General features: G+C 35.7%; 1 protein-coding gene across 1 annotated transcript in view; it reads right to left on the bottom strand.

The window, feature by feature from the left end:
- The window catches only part of FRRS1L (ferric chelate reductase 1 like), a 32361-nt gene extending 16635 nt beyond the window's left edge, over positions 1–15726 (bottom strand). Inside the window, exons 1-4 of the mRNA XM_074280059.1 lie at positions 15268–15726; positions 3672–3756; positions 1811–1949; positions 206–452 (exon numbers count right to left, since the gene is read on the bottom strand). Of these exons, the coding sequence (XP_074136160.1) occupies positions 206–452; positions 1811–1949; positions 3672–3756; positions 15268–15493 (697 nt within the window). The 5' untranslated portion in view covers positions 15494–15726. The remainder of the gene's footprint in view (positions 1–205; positions 453–1810; positions 1950–3671; positions 3757–15267) is intronic.
- Between the last annotated feature and the right edge of the window lie 598 nt (positions 15727–16324).

The following is a 16324-nucleotide window of genomic DNA, read 5'->3' as shown; positions in this document are numbered from 1 at the left end:
AATTCCTTTTATCAAGGTATGTAGCCCTACCCAACTCCTTGCCTTAAAGGAACAATGGCTCTGGGAAGCTGGATCAGGGTCCATGTTTATATTTCTTTATTAACCTCTATTCCTGAACACATAGTAGGAGCTTGGTAATGGCTTGAGTATTTTTTTTAAAATAATCACTTATGGTGTTGAATTTCATTAATAATTATCTACTTACCTTGAATTGCTGGTCCCCAAGCAAATAAGTAATACCAGCTCAAATGAAGATCCACTATTGTTTCATCTCTGGGAACATTCACGGGGCGCTTAAATCGGCAGGTCACACGATTATTTTCAAAGATTCCTTCTTCATCTCTGGCAGGGTTTCTCTGGATCTCTTTGGCCCACTGGCCAACATTGTAAAAATGTTGTATACGGACTCGGCCATTATCATCATGAACACAGGCCATGACATCATCACCACCCTAAAACCAAAATAGTTTAAGAAAAAAGTCAAAGATATATCTTTTGAAAGGTCTTTCCCAAAGAAATTTCGACTAAAAACATAACTGCCCATTCACACCTAATCCTGGGTAAGAAGAAAATATAGAATTGAGGCAATCCTTTTGTCATATTTTTTCCCCTTGGTTTTTGGTTCAAGGTTGATAATGTTAATTATCCTTTAAAATACCATAGACAAACAACTCAATAGGAGCTGAAGGGATATTTATAGTTTATGTGATCATTATATTAGAGGATCATAATTAGAGTTAGAAGAGACCTCATAGGCTAGCTAATCAAAGCATTCTTTATGGACAAGAAAACTGACATTCATGGCTCTGTGTCTAAATCCTTTTCTTTTACACAAAAGCGATCCAATAATATCAAGTAACCAAAAAGAACTAAAAAAATGTACTAGCACATGAATAATTGAATGAAAAAATATTTATTGAGCTTCTCACATACCAAGGGACGATCAAATGAGAAAATGTATATAAAATAAAATGCTTTATAAATATTAGATGTGATATAAATATGAATTATTGTAATTACTGATAAAATGAAGCTCCTTAGTCATTTCTCTCTGGCTCTGGCTCTGGCTCTGTCTATCTCCCTCCCTCCCTCCCTCCCTCTCTCTCTGTGTCTCCCTCTCTTTCTTTCTCTCTCTCTGTCTCTGTCTCTCACACACAGAGTCCTTTCTATTATTAATAATTTATTAAGCACTTTATTATGTGTCATATCATTTGCTAAACTATGAGGATGTAAAGGAGCAAAAAGCTGACTCTTCTCAACATGTCTCACTCCTTAAGTCAGCAATTGAAAGCTCTCAGCTCCCAGCTTGCTTTACTGGGATAAACACAATATAAAAAGAGGCAGTAAGAGCAATAAGGTGTCAGGGTTTAAGATGTGACCTTGTCAAACAAGGGCTATTGAAAAATCTGCTCAGGTGACAAGAATGTAATCTGGAAGAAAGCTCAAAAGACATTTCCAAATGTCCAATGAGAAGACTCAGGACAGCAGTATATTGAGACAGGGCATTTCAGCAAATGGATCCCATTGAAAAGAAAAAAAATTGAAAGATCCTGTTTAAAAAATGTAATTGCTTATTGATAGAAAAATCTTAAAATACTCAAGTTGGTTTTATTTAGGTATTGCCCTGCTAAGAAAATTCTAAAAAGCTCAATTTGAAGAGGTGGGGAACCTCAACAAATGAACAGCAACAAGTGACAAACTGCACATTTACTAGTGGGAAATGAAGTCTGGGCCACACAGTCATAATTTCAAATTACAGAGCTATCAATAATATAATGCATCAAGTTTCCATCTCTGGTTTCCAACTTACCATTTTCTTGTCTGAGGAAAATCCAACCGCCACCCAGCCATCAGTGTCAGCACTTAACTCAAATTCTACATCAGCTCCTATCATGCGGTAACTAAGGAAATAATCACAAGTTTCTGCAGTACATCCTGGTTTCCCATACCTAGAAGACATAGGAAAATAGGTCTTATATCTTCTAAAATCTTGAACATAAACATTCCCCTTTACCTGCCCATCTGTGGTTGGGGCATTTACTGCCTTTAGTATTTTAAAAATCTATACTTTTATCTATATGTATTCTTTCACCAAATGCAGATTGTAATACTTATGTGATTTTGTGGCTAGGCAAAATATTAAAATTTTATTTTATTGTTGCCTTTCATTTTCACATCACATTAATTCCCATATAAATACCTCCCCACTCTTCTATCAAGTGAGAACCATCCTTTAAAATAAAGATTAAAAAAGAGGGGAAAAAGCAGTTTAAGGTAATTTGCAATCCACTTATTATTTCTTGTAGTACATAGTGTCCTACACCAAAAATTCCTAAATTACCCCCTCCTTTGCTTTGTTTGAATTAATTTGAATTTCTAGAATGGTTAACAATATACAATTTCTTCTCTAGCTCCATTCAAAAATTTGGACTTTGGGGAGTAGGTTTTTTTTCCTGTTTCTCTGGATTTCTGCTCTCTTGCCAATTAGCCAGCTATAATATCTATATTTTCCTTAGTTCTTGATTTACCTGTTTGGATTATGGACCTACTTGCTGTTCTGACCTCTCACAACTACATTCTCTATATTGCTGATTCCAGATTGTTGAGACCATGACTCTTCTTCTGTTGCTGATACCAAAGTCCCTGTCATACTAGACATAGTACTATTATGGCTACAGAGATGAGCCAGAGGGAAAAAATGTGGATTTTTGAGTACAGCTGCCAAGTGGGGTAAGGGATAAATTGCTTTTATTTTTATTTTATTTTTTAATAATAATTGTTAATAATGATAAAAATAATATTTATTTTTTATTTTAGAAAAATAAAATGAGCCTAAATCTCCAAATTTTTGAGCTTTGGGTCTTAGACAGGCCTTGGAGATAGAATCAGAGTGAACTAGTTCTAAAGAGTAGAAATAAGATGAACGAGTCAGAAGTCTTCCCACCTGGATCAAGAGCTTGGGATAAAAAAGACTGGAGGAAAAAGAAAATGCTTGAAAGGAACTGTTTAATATCTTGGATTTGTGTCAAGCTAACTGAGTAAATTGAGACTATGATTCAATTCTATTAGACTCAAACAATTTTTGATCATCTACAAGTTTATACACCATTTTGATGGAACTTCGGTTCTCTGTGGAGCCAAATAGAGCATCCAAGTGGAAATGTCTCCCTCTTGTGGTAAGCAAAAATATATCAATATGTATATAGTGCTTTAAAATTTCCAAAGCACTTTACAAATATTATCTCATTTTATCCTCACAACTGTCATATGAAAGTGGAATTGGGTGTGTTTTGCTTCTAATAACATCTTTTTTGATTTCTTCTTCATTGTTTACAATTTTGGCTCTTTCTATCTAGAAATACTTAGGTGATATAGTGGATAGAGAAAGAGGTCCAGAGTGAATCAGGAAGAATTGAATTTAAATCTGGCCTCAGACACTTTTCTTTGAGGATTACAGGCTGCAAAGTAGCTTGTTTGCTACTTCTGACCTCCAGCATCAAATTATAAACTGCTTATATTTAAGATCTTCCATGATTTGTCTCTTTCTTTGCAGTTTAGCTCATTTCTTCCTACTCTACCTTCTGCTATGCTCAGGGTAATCTCTTCATCAATTGAAACAAAATTTTGAAAAATATATTTTACAATCTCAAAATTTTTTTTGTATTACAAACCTAAAGCACCCCTTAGTCTTTCCACAGTCATCCACTTTGATTTTGGCAAATGGGTCCACAGGAGGAGCAGTAGGGAAAGGATAACCTGGATAATCAAAATAAATGTTCATTAGAATATCATAAGAATAACAAGTAATGATCTTTTCAAAAAGCATTTATTTTTAAAATATAATTTTTACACATCATCATACAAACATCTAGAAATATTCAGATCTTCTGAGACTATCTTTAATTTGTCTAATTCTCCCTATAAAAGGAAGGAGAGAGGAAAGGAATAAGTTTGCTTGGTTTTACATACAAATAGATTTGCCTGTACATATGGACTCTGCTCTAGCATATATACCCTAAATAAAGTTCAAACCTCTCAACATGATATTCAAGACATTCTACAAATTGGTATCACCTTGCCTCTGAACTTCAGCAAACCTAGGTTACTCTGTATCCTCTAAACATTACCTATACTTTTCCACCTCTCTTCCTTCTGCCCACTGTCCCCAGGTTTAAAAAGACCTTTTTCTTCCTTCTTGCCTTTTAGATTCCTATCCCTCTCTTAAAGTCCAGCTCAAGGGCTGTCTCTTCTAAGAAAACTTTTCTACTCCTTCTTTCTTCTTCCCTGTCTCTCCCCCTTTTCCCCCCACCACCATGGGACAATTATAACCTTCTTCCTCAGACTTTACGTAACATTTTGTTTTGTAACTCAATTATCTACTTGTCAAGTTTTATTATATATTATAGCTAGGACTGTCATCCACTGGGGCCATGATGTTCTATTTTCTTATCCTTTCTTTTTGCGTTAATAGAATTTTATTATCTAGTTCCTTTCCTCTCCCTGCCTCCTTTATTCTCCAATCATCTTAGAGTCAAGTTTAAAGAACCCCCAACATAACATCATTTTCCAGATCCTGTTCACAGAAAAAGAGGGAAGAAAAATTGAGCTGTGTTTTTTACATTATATATGTAGTCAGGTTGAGTTTTCATTTTTATAGTGTTGTAATATGATATAAATTCAACTACTCAGCAATTTTATATGCAGTGTTTTCATTTACAATATATTGTTTCATCCTTCATTTAAAATAACTCATTCACAAAATTGTGATTCAGTGATTGTCTTTTCCTTCATTTCTGGTATACTGAAATATAACATCTTTATTGCTAACAAGACTGTATATTATCTGCATTATTTTTCTGACTTGTTTCACTCTGAGATTTCACTGGGACATGGATATTAACGATGGATTCCTGAAGGCTATGAAAGAAGGACATCAGCCTTGGCAAGGTCTTTCATGCTGGAAAAAAGCTTTGAGTACAGTTCCAGTGACAGACTATGTCTTCTGTTTGAGGACCAGCATAGATAAGTATATAAAGACTCATTACCAGGAGGCTGTCCACATGGTGACGAATTCTTTGTCCAAGGCAATTCATGAAACAAAGGAAAATACAAAATAGCTCTGTCTTGGACCCTTCTGATTCTGCAGCTCTTTAGTGGTATGGCCAGAAAAAGGATAGGGGATGCTAAGAATCATAATTTTTAGGCCATTTATAAATATTACAATATATTCTATTGTAATAAAGTACTGAATATTGGTAATTTAAATATGAGATTCTTATTTTTAAAATGCTACATCAACATACCACTAAAGAAACTTAATCATATCAATTAAATAATATTATTATGAAAAGTCCAAAAAATTTATGGAAATTGTAGCTAAATGACTATGACTCACAAATTCTCCTGGGAGAACTTGAAGAAGCAAATAAATGAACTAGAGGTATTGAATCCTAATGTATCAAGAAACATCACTTCCTGGGACACTTAGTCATCTGTCCTTGCAGTGCTCATGATGGTAATGCACAAAAAGATGACAATGAAAATAACTGAAGATTAGTTTATGTACCAATATTTGTTACTGAAATGAGGAGGGAAAAATTCTGTGAAGAACTCAGTGAGAGTCTCCAAATAAAATCAATATCTATGCTAATACTTGGAAACTTCAATGCAAAAATAGATATGAGAAGCAGATAAAAAAGATATTGGGAAAAATGGCTCAGGATAAACATGAAAAATGTTAAAAGTTTTAATCAGCAGGTCCATATGTCAGGAAAATTTTCTGATAGCAGATGTTCAGAGGGTATTGAACATGGTAAAGTTTTCTCCTACCTCCAATGAAATGTCTGTATCTTAACAGACAAAAAATATATATATATATCAATATGGGAGTCATTTATAAGTCATCCATCTGTATATATAATCAGACCATTAAATTGTTAGAGCAAAGATCAAAATTAGTATTTGATAGGAAAGGTGAAGATTAGAAGTTATGGCATGTAATTAATAATGTTTAAATATGATTTCTTCAATCAAATTATTGATGCTGAAAAATGGGAAAGAGATAAAAAAGAAAAAGTCAATGACATGAGCTATTATTATTTCTTAAGAAATTAAACGATGTAAAACAAATTTCAAAATGAAAAAGGCTAAAAGAGCCTTATTTAATAAGTACTTTTTTCCTTCTCAAGTAAAGAAATGTGGTAACCAAAGACAATGCTAATTTAAAATATAAACTTTAAGGAAGAATTAGTGGACGATTATGTCAAACTCCCCAGACAAAATAGAAGTATTGGAAGGAAAATAAAAAAATATTCGTGTGAGGCCCAATTAATCCAGATCATCAAAAGAGTATTTAAAGATGAAACTGGAAGAACAATAAAAAACTAAAAAATGAAAAATATCTGTCAAATTTCCTATAAAAATTTCCTGCATTAATGAAACTGGAACAAATAATATCGTAGTTAAATCTAACACCCCAATCCCTTATATACTAACTGAAGAAGTAGCAATGTCACTAAAGAAAACTGAAATGGAACAGAGTGATTTGGTGCAGACCTAATATACAAAGGATATCTGTGATGGAAGCAGCAAAATTTTGAGGGCACTGAGGGAGAAATCTCAAGACATTTGAAAAAGGGAAAGACATAATGATTGAAAAAAATATGGACAGTATTACTACTTAGGACAATCTAGAAGATAATAACTACTGATCCATATACCTAAGTTCCATCACTAAAACTTTTTTCATGAAAATGATCTACATGTATCCATGGTATCTGAGATGTAAACATGAAATGAGAATAGGCAGGCTTTTGCAAATTATATACTGTAGCAGAACACATGACACACTTGACAGGAAGGTGCAGCAAATACAAAGTTCCATTGTATTTATTGTTTGTTGACAATCATTTAATTATTTTAAAGGCTCTTCACCAACAAGATGTCTCCTATGCATGTTAAGTGCACACATGATACTTTAATATATGTAACCACAACATAACTTTTTAAAAATAATGCTCTGTTTATTAATATCAAGTGTAGAACAAAATAGGGAGTCATATGCTCACCAAAAATGTTTGCCATTTTCATGGACTATGTCCAGGAAAGAGTCCAAGTGGAAGAGGGATTCCTTAGAGATGGTGAAGTCCTCCAGATGTTCCTGTTTGAGGATGATATTGTGCTGATTGTATCACATCCTGGAACGCTACAAAGTTTCCTAAATAATATTGACAATCACTCAAAATAAGTTTGGTCTAATAACCCATATAGGAAAAATCAAGTGGATGAAGAATGCCTAATTTTCAGTCTATGATACACAATTAGATGGATAATCCATTTAGATGGTTCATCAATATGTATATCATGGACAGATATGACAGATGGACAATGATCTGGGACCAGAATTTAATAGCATAAAGAGAATGAACTAGATTTCTTTGGTAAAATTTCTTAACATATTCAATGGCCAAAAGCTTTCCCCTAAAACAAAAACCTCTTTTTTATTTAACTAGTTTTATAGTGAGCTAGTTGCTAATGAATCAGAGAATATTACAATATTTAGAGAATCAAAATTGCAGGTGATCTGGAGGGCAAAGGAGAGATGTATAGTGGATGACAGGTTATGTCCTATTATGACTAACAATGTGCATGCAAGAAGTGGTATAAAGGATACCATCCATAAGATGTATCCTTGTAAGATGTAGAAGGGAGGTCCAGCATATTGCACAAACCTTTAATGGAGAATTTATGGAAGAACATGAATGAGTCATACAGGATGGTAAAATGTAGATGAATTGCAATCTGCATCATTGGAGCGGATACCCACATTGCTGAGATGTCAAAAGTTCTAAAATATTTCTTTGGGAAATATCTATACTAATGAAACAATAACTGTTTTCTAAATCTTTTCTCTAACCCTAGATTTCTAATTAGAGTCACTTTTGGTGAAGTAGGCAGGAAAGGAAAATTTTGTGTTCATATATGTGTAAATATATACATATACACGTACACATATATTACATATAATGATTACAACATAAATACATTAAAAAAACACTAAACAATTGAAGCTACATGCTATGAAATTATTATGACCATGCTTGACTAAAGAAAAAAATGTGAGAAAGCACTTCCCTTTGCTTCTTAGAAAAAGTGGGGGATGATAGGTGTGGAATTCTGTATACAATGCCAGACTTTTTTGATATGTTGGTTATTAGTTTTGCTAAACCTTTTTCTTCCTCTTTTCTCCCCTTCTTTATTATAAGGTCAAGCTCTATGAGAGATGGGGGAGTGATTTAAATGGAAATAATGTAAAAACAAAAATACATATGAGCTCTTTTTTTAAAAATTTTTTTATAAAGAGTCACTTCTGGAGAGAAAGAAAAATGTTGTTCTGTCTTTTTTGATCATGTTTGTCCACATTCTCTTTCCAGATTATTCCATGGCTTTACATTAACACAAAATGTTTTTAAGGGGGGGAAGTATCATTTGATCACATTATCTTCAATTTTTTATTATCATTATTATTTTCAGCTCTATAAAAAGTTGACAAAAAGAAAATGTAAAGTAGGATCCTACTCTTCAGAATATGAATGAATTTGGAAAATGGAAGAAGGGCTTCAAAAGCCAAAAAAAGAAAAATGATCCAATGTGATAAAGGGAAATCTTGTCAGATGGTTAGAGGGTGGGAAAGTGCTACAGAGAGAAGAAAATGAAAGACTACTGAGTCCTTGTAGCTAAGTGATGGACATTATGCTCTTCCTGAAGAGCTGGATCATCTGAAGAGAGAGATGCTGTGTTTCCCATAGATGAAGGAGTAAAAGGCAAAAGAAAAACAGACAAGTAATAGGGATTAGTAACTCTTTGCAGAAAGGGTCTTAAGGCAAAAAAGAAAGTCTTCTGTATTTTTTATCCCCACATAGCCAGATTATGATGGATTCTCAAGATTTATAAAATTAGATGACCATTTAATTTAATTAAAATTAAAGGACTATTTTTCACTTCAGGTGATTCATATGGGCAAAAATAATCATGCTAGAAGGAATCCAGAGGATATTGCTGAGTATTATGAAGTTTTGGGCAAGAAACTTGAGACCTTAGGGTATAGATACTATTTTAGTTATTGCTGCATAACAAAAGAAAGAAAGAAAGAATTAGGGCTAAGAATATGTGCTTTAAGAATGTTATTTCTTGATCTCTGGATTTCTGAAAATGTTATTTCTGAATCATTACTTAAAAATGGAGTGTACCTAACAGGGAATGGTTAAAAAAAAAGATATTTGGAGTATAACCAATCAACTCCAAAGCAGTTTATAAAGAAAAGGAAGAGGGAGAAAATTGCCTATGCTTTTCTACAAAGCTAGATACTTTAGAAAGTAGTTACAATATAGAGAGAAGAATTATAGGACAGATACCCAGATATCAAAATCTAAGAAAGGAGCCATCAATAAAATCCACAATTTCAGATGTTTTTACACAAATGCAAAAAAAAATAAGTAATAAATGAGGTAATCTAGAGAACTAAATGCAAGGAGGTAAATTTCTTTTCGATAAATAGTTCAATGATAACTTGAAAAGTCTCTAGAAGGCCTCTAAGGGACTTCTTATTGGTTACCATTTCTAAGAATTATTTGAATAAAGGTAGAGATAGCATGCTCATCAAATTTGCAGATGACACAAAACTAAGAGAGATAATGAACACATAAAGTCAGAATTCAGAATTATTTTTATAGATTAGAGCATGAACTGGGTCTAATAAATAACTCATGAAAATTTAATAAAATTAATGTAAAGTCATACATTTTGATCCAAAAAATCAACTTCACAAATATAATCTGGTAGAGAGATGATTAAAAAGTGGTCCACATGAAAAAGATCTGAGTGTTTTAGTGGACTACAAGCTCAACACATATTAATAATGTGAGATGGACATTTTTTTAAACTAATATAATTTTAGGTTCCATCGAGAGACTTGGTGTCTAGATCTAGAGAGGTGATAATTGCTGTGGTATTCTGTACTGATCAAATTGCAATTGGAATAAGTGTCCAGTACAAATTATTATACTTAAAGCACTTATGTAAATGGGAGACTATCCAGAGGAAGACATCCATTATGTCTTCTACCATTCTTGCTATAAGAAGGCTGGTTGAAGGAATTGAAGATGCTTAATCTAAAGAAGAGAAGGATTAAGAAGAATGAGAAGAGATAATATGGTTATCTCCAAATATCTGAAAGGCTGTCTTCTGGAAGAGAGATTTATCTTATTCTTTTTGGTTTAGGGACAGTAGTAGGAGCAATAAGTTGAAGCAAATTTAGGCTTGCTGCAAGGAAAAACTTGCTTACAATAATGAGAATTACTCACAAGTGTAATGAATGGAATGGCTTGAGAGGTAGTGGGTTTGCACTCACTAGATGTCTTTTAGGAAAGATTGTTGAACAATTTATAAGGTGTATTGTAGAGTGGATTCTTGTTCAGTTATGTCTAGATGACCTGTGAAACACTTTTCAACTCAGAGATTCTGTGATTTGGAATCAGAGATTCTAGATTTCATAGATCCTTTCATAGAAATAATACAAAGACTGTAAGGGACTTAGATTGTATCTAGTTCAACCCCATCATTTTATAAATGGGGTAATTGAGGCCAATAAAAAATCAATCAATTTCCCCTAGGTCTCACAGACATTAAGGATCAGAGGCAGAATTTGAACTCAGGGGCTGTGATTGCAAATTCATTGTTATTTTCTTTATACTGTGATGCTTCCATCTCTCTGGTCCCCAGTTTCCCCATCTCTAAAACGAGAGGGTTGGTCAGCTGGGGGAAGGTTGAATTATGCAACATTATTATGCTATAATAAATGATGAGAGGGGTTCAGAAAAGCCTGGGAAGACTTGCATAAACTGATGCAACCTGAAGTGAGCAGAACCTGGAGAAATAGTTCAGAAATAAACAGTTATGAAAGATTTAAGAACTCTGATTAATGCAATTATAGTCATGATTCCAAAAGACTAATGATAAAGAATACAACTTTCCTTTGGATAGAGATATGATGAATTAATATGTAGAATGAAACAAATCTTTGGATATGGCCAATGTGGGAATTTGTTTTATTTGATTATGTACATTTATTAAAAGTGTTTGAGGTAGATATAGAAGAGAGAAAAATAAATGAATGGTAATTAAAAATAAAATTTGATTATAATTTTTAAAGGGTAAAAATTTGTATAAAATAAATAAAATGAAAGGGTTATGTTGCACGCCTACTATGGTTATCTTCTAGCTCTAAATCCATATCCTATTCCACTGACTATAATTACATTTATCTTTTAATTGTTAGCAATTAAAAACATTTTTTGAAAGCAGTTTTAGTTAGCAAATTTTGGTCCATCTTTTTATTTCTATTTAGAATAAATGTTTTAAAAATTGAGTTTCCTGAGTACAATATATTTGTGTTTTTTAAAAAATTCTCAAACTTTTTTGTTTAGTTGTGGAATTGAATTAATTTACATTTAGTGAAATGTTATATTTCTCTTCTGATGGTTTCTTCTGTTTTTTCTTAGAACAGAATACTAAAGCAATCTTAAACAGCATTTAATTTATTCTTGTGAATGTTATACATCTTCAACATCTCTCATGCCTGTCTCCTTTCCACCCAGACCACAATGAGGCTAGTTCAAGCTCTAACCAACTCTCATCTGGACTATTGTTACAGCTTCCTAACTGGTCTTGGCATTCAGTCTCCTCCTTCTCCAATCCCATTGCTGCCAAATAGTGCAGGTTTACTATACATCACTTCCCCTTTTCAGGAAGTTCCAGTGCTTCCCTTTTGCCTCTAGGATCAAATACAAATTTCTGTTTTGGGCAATTAAATTCCCTCACAATCTGGCCCCATCTTATCTCTCTAAGTAAATTATATAATATTCTCTTTCAAATATTCTACATTCCACGCAAATTAGTCTTTTATTCCTTAAAAATGACACCTCATCTTCATACTTTTGCATAGGCTATTTGTCAAATCTAGAATGTCCTCTCTCCTTACTATGAATACTCAGAATCCTTATTTTTAATCAAAGCTCAAAGTTTTCACCTTCAGCAGAGGTATTTCCTGATCCCACCAGATGTTTGTGTCTCCTTCTGAAATGAAATTTCACTTCTTTGTATATATTTTATGTATACATGTATACACATTTGTTACACCAATGGAATATAAACTCTTCAGAGTAGGGACTGTTTCATTTTAGTCTTTGTATCCTTAGTGTCTATCTTAGCCCCTTGCACAAAGCCCTCCCAGCTCTGATTCTAATTTTCTAAACTTTGCTATCACCCTTCACTTCACTTCTCTTTACTTCACTTCACTTCATTTCACTACTTCATTTCACTAGAATATCTACCTATCACTATAACACTGGAACATCTCTCTGCCATGCTGAACCTTTTCTCCTGCTGATTTAATTTATCCTTCATCCTATGCCATGCAGATGCCTTCCTCCCTCATTTTCATTTCCCCACCTTTTTATCTCCCTTTTGTGTGTTGTCTTTCCTCATTAAAATGTAAGCTCACTGAAGGCAATAATTGTGTTTCTTTGTGCTTGTATTTGTATCCCTATTGCTTAGTACAGTCCATGGCATATACAGCTAAATCCTGATTGGTATAAATAAGAGAATTACCAGAAGTTGTCATTTGTATTTTAATTTGTATTATTAGAAGTTATAATTATGTAAAATATGATAAAAGGTACCAATTGAAATATGCAGTGCAAATTTGAAATCAGAACAATGCAGCCATTTCAGGGGATTCATTATTCACACTAATTAGGACCTAGCTGTAATTCACATTTAATAAATGCTTGCCTTCTTGCTTTGTTGCCTTGGAAACTGGTTAATCTTTTTGGCATTTAAAGTCCTTTAAAATCTGGTTTCAACCTGTATTTCCAGGATGATTATACACAACTGTCTTTCAATATTTTACATTTTAGTCTAACTAGCCCTTCTTGCTATCCTCCAAAAATGATATTCTCGGTCCATGCTTTTGCATAAGCTATTCCCAATGCTTGGAATTTTCCCTTATCACCTGTCCTTCTTGTCCTTGAATAAAACATGAGAAAAATAAATTGCCAACAAGTAAATTGAACCTAGAATAATCCAAGAGCCTGCTAATTGGTATTCCTGAGTCCAGTCTCCATTTTCTTCCAGTTCAGTCCACATACTGCTACGGATTATTCTTTTCTTAAATACGGCTTTGTACATGTCAGTCCTTTAAACAAGAACCTAAAATGGCTTCCAATTGCCTACCACACTGAATCAATCTCCGCCCTTCTGCATTTTCAAGGCCAAATTCACATCCAAATGATTTCCCATCATTCTCTAACATGATCCAATCATACCAGTCAGGTGCCCCACCTTATTCTGTACCACCCCCCCATCCCATGACGTATCACTTCATACTTGCTTTCAGTGTTTGCTCATGCTATTCTACCTCCCTAAAATGAATTTTTCACTCCTCTTTGTTCATAAATTGCCTAAATTTCTTATGTCTCACCTCAATTCTTCTTTCCTAATCTAGTCTTCTCTGAGGTTTTTGTTCTTTTCACTGTATTATACAATTACCAGTTTGGGCAAATTATTTATTCAATTTTGCAACTAAAACTATAAATTATAGAAAAAATTATCAAACTGCATTACTAAACAGAATTTCCTTATTAGAAGGTCCTTATGAAATAACAGTCTGGCCTCCCCCCCAAAATGTATATAATTTTGCCCTGTTCACAGACTGCTTTATGGGTATTGTCTCAGTCCCTAATTAGAACAACTCCATGTATTTCTTTGGTATGCTAAAGAATTGAACAGTGTGTCAATTCATAGACTATAAACTATTTATCGATTAATTTCAGAAATGGATCTGTTTCTGATAATTGTTGTAGTCGTATATGTCTTTTATTGTTATCAATAATCTACATTTTAACCTCAAATTTTCTTCTTTCTCCATTTTATACGAAATGAACAATTTTTAAGATCTCAGGTAAATTATTAAATGTTGCTCATGTTCTTTATAAAGGTAGAGATGCCTTTTTCACAATAAGGAGGGCAAGGTCTCACTGCGTGAGACAAGCAACCTCCTAGACTAGGCTAGTGAAAAAAAAAAAACACACAAAGGAAATCTCAACTAGATGCACAGGGGCTGGGCTGGTAGCTCTGAAGGATGGAAGGACACACCAAAGGTGGGTAAAAATGCTGGATAAAATTCGTGGGAAAGGGATTGAGCTGGGGTTGGAAGCATGGGAAGGATGATATGATATGATTTCTAAGGGAGAAAACAATGACAACGTGATATTAAGAAGATACTGTAATGAGGGGATGTTTTAAATAGCTTTCTATAGGATTTTTATTTCCCCCAAAGCTCCCGACAGCAATGGATATGAAAATGCAGCTTGGATGAGGTTTGGGGGGAGCACTGGCAGTGAACCTGGCCTCAGTTCCCGCATCGCCCCCGGGGAGGGGGGGCTGCGGAAAGGGGGTGGGGCTCAGTCAGTGAAGCTAGAGCTAGCTCCTCAACCTCTGTCGCTAGCCCAGCCAACAACCAATCCATGACAATCCTGCAGAGGATTCTAGGCTCGACATCCTCCATCTCTTTCTCCTCTGCCCCCGCATCCCAGGAAACAAGGGGACAGACAGAGGAGAGAGAGAGAGAGAGAGAGAGAGAGAGAGAGAGAGAGAGAGAGAGAGAGAGAGAGAGAGAGAGAGAGAGAGAGAGAGAGAGAGAGAGAGAGAGAGAGAGAGAGAGAGAGACAGAGAGAAAACAGAGAGAACAGAGAGAAAACAGAGAGAAAACAGAGAGAGAGAGAAACAGAAAAAACAGAGAGAGAGAGAGAAACAGAAAAGCAGAGAGACAGAGAGAGAGAGAGACAGAGAGAGAGACAGAGAGAGACAGAGACAGAGAGGCAGGCTCCAAGCGCATCCCCAGTATCACCAATTTACTCCTCATCTGCCCCTCCCTCCTCCCCTGGTAGCGCATCTTTTTCCTCTGCCCCCCCCCCCCCAGGCAGAGATCCTGGGGGGTTATCCTATTCCTTTTCTGCTCCTTTTCCGCTCCCCAGGTCATTGTCCTTGGTGATCTGCGAATGGTCTCCCCACCCCCATCGTTTTTTCCCAGCCCCCAGCCCCTTCTCCCAGTTCCCCAGCCCTTGCTCCCAGCCCCCCCCCGGTTTCCAGCTCCCCCCTTTTTATCCATCCTCCTCCCCATCCCCCACCGTGGACCCCCCCTAGCCTCACCCTCTTCGGACAGGTAGCGAAGGTCATAAAACTCGCTGGCGAAGGTGCCGTAGGACGAGTCGTGCGGCTGGCGCTGCACCTCGTCGCCCCCCGAGCTTGAGGTGTCCCCTCTCCTGCCGCTATCGTCGGCGGGGCTGGCGGAAGAGGCTATGGGCCCCGCCAGCAGCAGCAGCCAGGCGCTGCAGCCCAGGCAGTGCAGAAGGGGCAGGAGGGGCAGTTGGAGCATGGCAGCGAGGAAAAAGAGCCCGCTGAGGAGCTGGTACCGCCGGGTGGCTGCACCGGCTCCGGGGCTCTGTCTGCCGTGCTCTCTCTCTGTCTCTCTCTCTAGGCAACGCTGACGCAGCCTCAGCCGCAGCCCCAGCCGCAGCCTCAGCCGCAGCCCCCTCGCCTTTTTTCTCCTCCTCAGGTCCCCTCCCTTATCCCCCCGCCCCCGCTCCTCCTCCCCCCCACCTCACTCTGCTCCCTCTCTCATACCCTCTTCTTTTTTCTAAATCCCTCCCTAGCAAATTCAGATGGAACACAAAGGAACCAAAGAATGGGGCGTATTTACTGCATAAAACTGGTCATTGAGAGACCTGCCAATCTTCCCAGATTTTGTCCTAAAAGCGAGCAAAAAAAAAAAAAAAAAAAAAAGTGAATGCGCTTTGTGATGGAAAAATAACAAGAAAAGAAAGCAGAAAATAGCATTCAAGAATTAAATATTTCAAAGATTTCAAATATTGTGGCTGCTGGTATTTAAAAAAATATATACAATTATTTCTGCATATTCAAGGATTTTTTTTTAAAGGATCATTTAGGTTTGCTCCAAATCGCTTCCTTGCAGATGATGTTTTCTGCTACCTTGTTTTTAATTATTCCTCCTCAGAAGAAGCTCAGGCAAATTATGAGATGTTACATTATGCGTTTGTTTTTCCCATGGATATTGCTCCCGAATAATCTGTATTTACCACATTCTATCTAGCAGTGCCTTCATTTCTGGATTTGCTTGCAGAACACACAAAGGATATTCCATTTTGAAAATTTAGTGGTAGGAGTTTGCAGTTTATGCATGTCGTGA

Source organism: Sminthopsis crassicaudata, chromosome 1 (genome assembly GCF_048593235.1).
Source record: "Sminthopsis crassicaudata isolate SCR6 chromosome 1, ASM4859323v1, whole genome shotgun sequence".
NCBI classification, from domain to species: domain Eukaryota; kingdom Metazoa; phylum Chordata; class Mammalia; order Dasyuromorphia; family Dasyuridae; genus Sminthopsis; species Sminthopsis crassicaudata.
The sequence above is the reverse complement of the archived record's forward strand: the minus strand, read 5'-3'. Positions and strand labels throughout refer to the sequence as shown.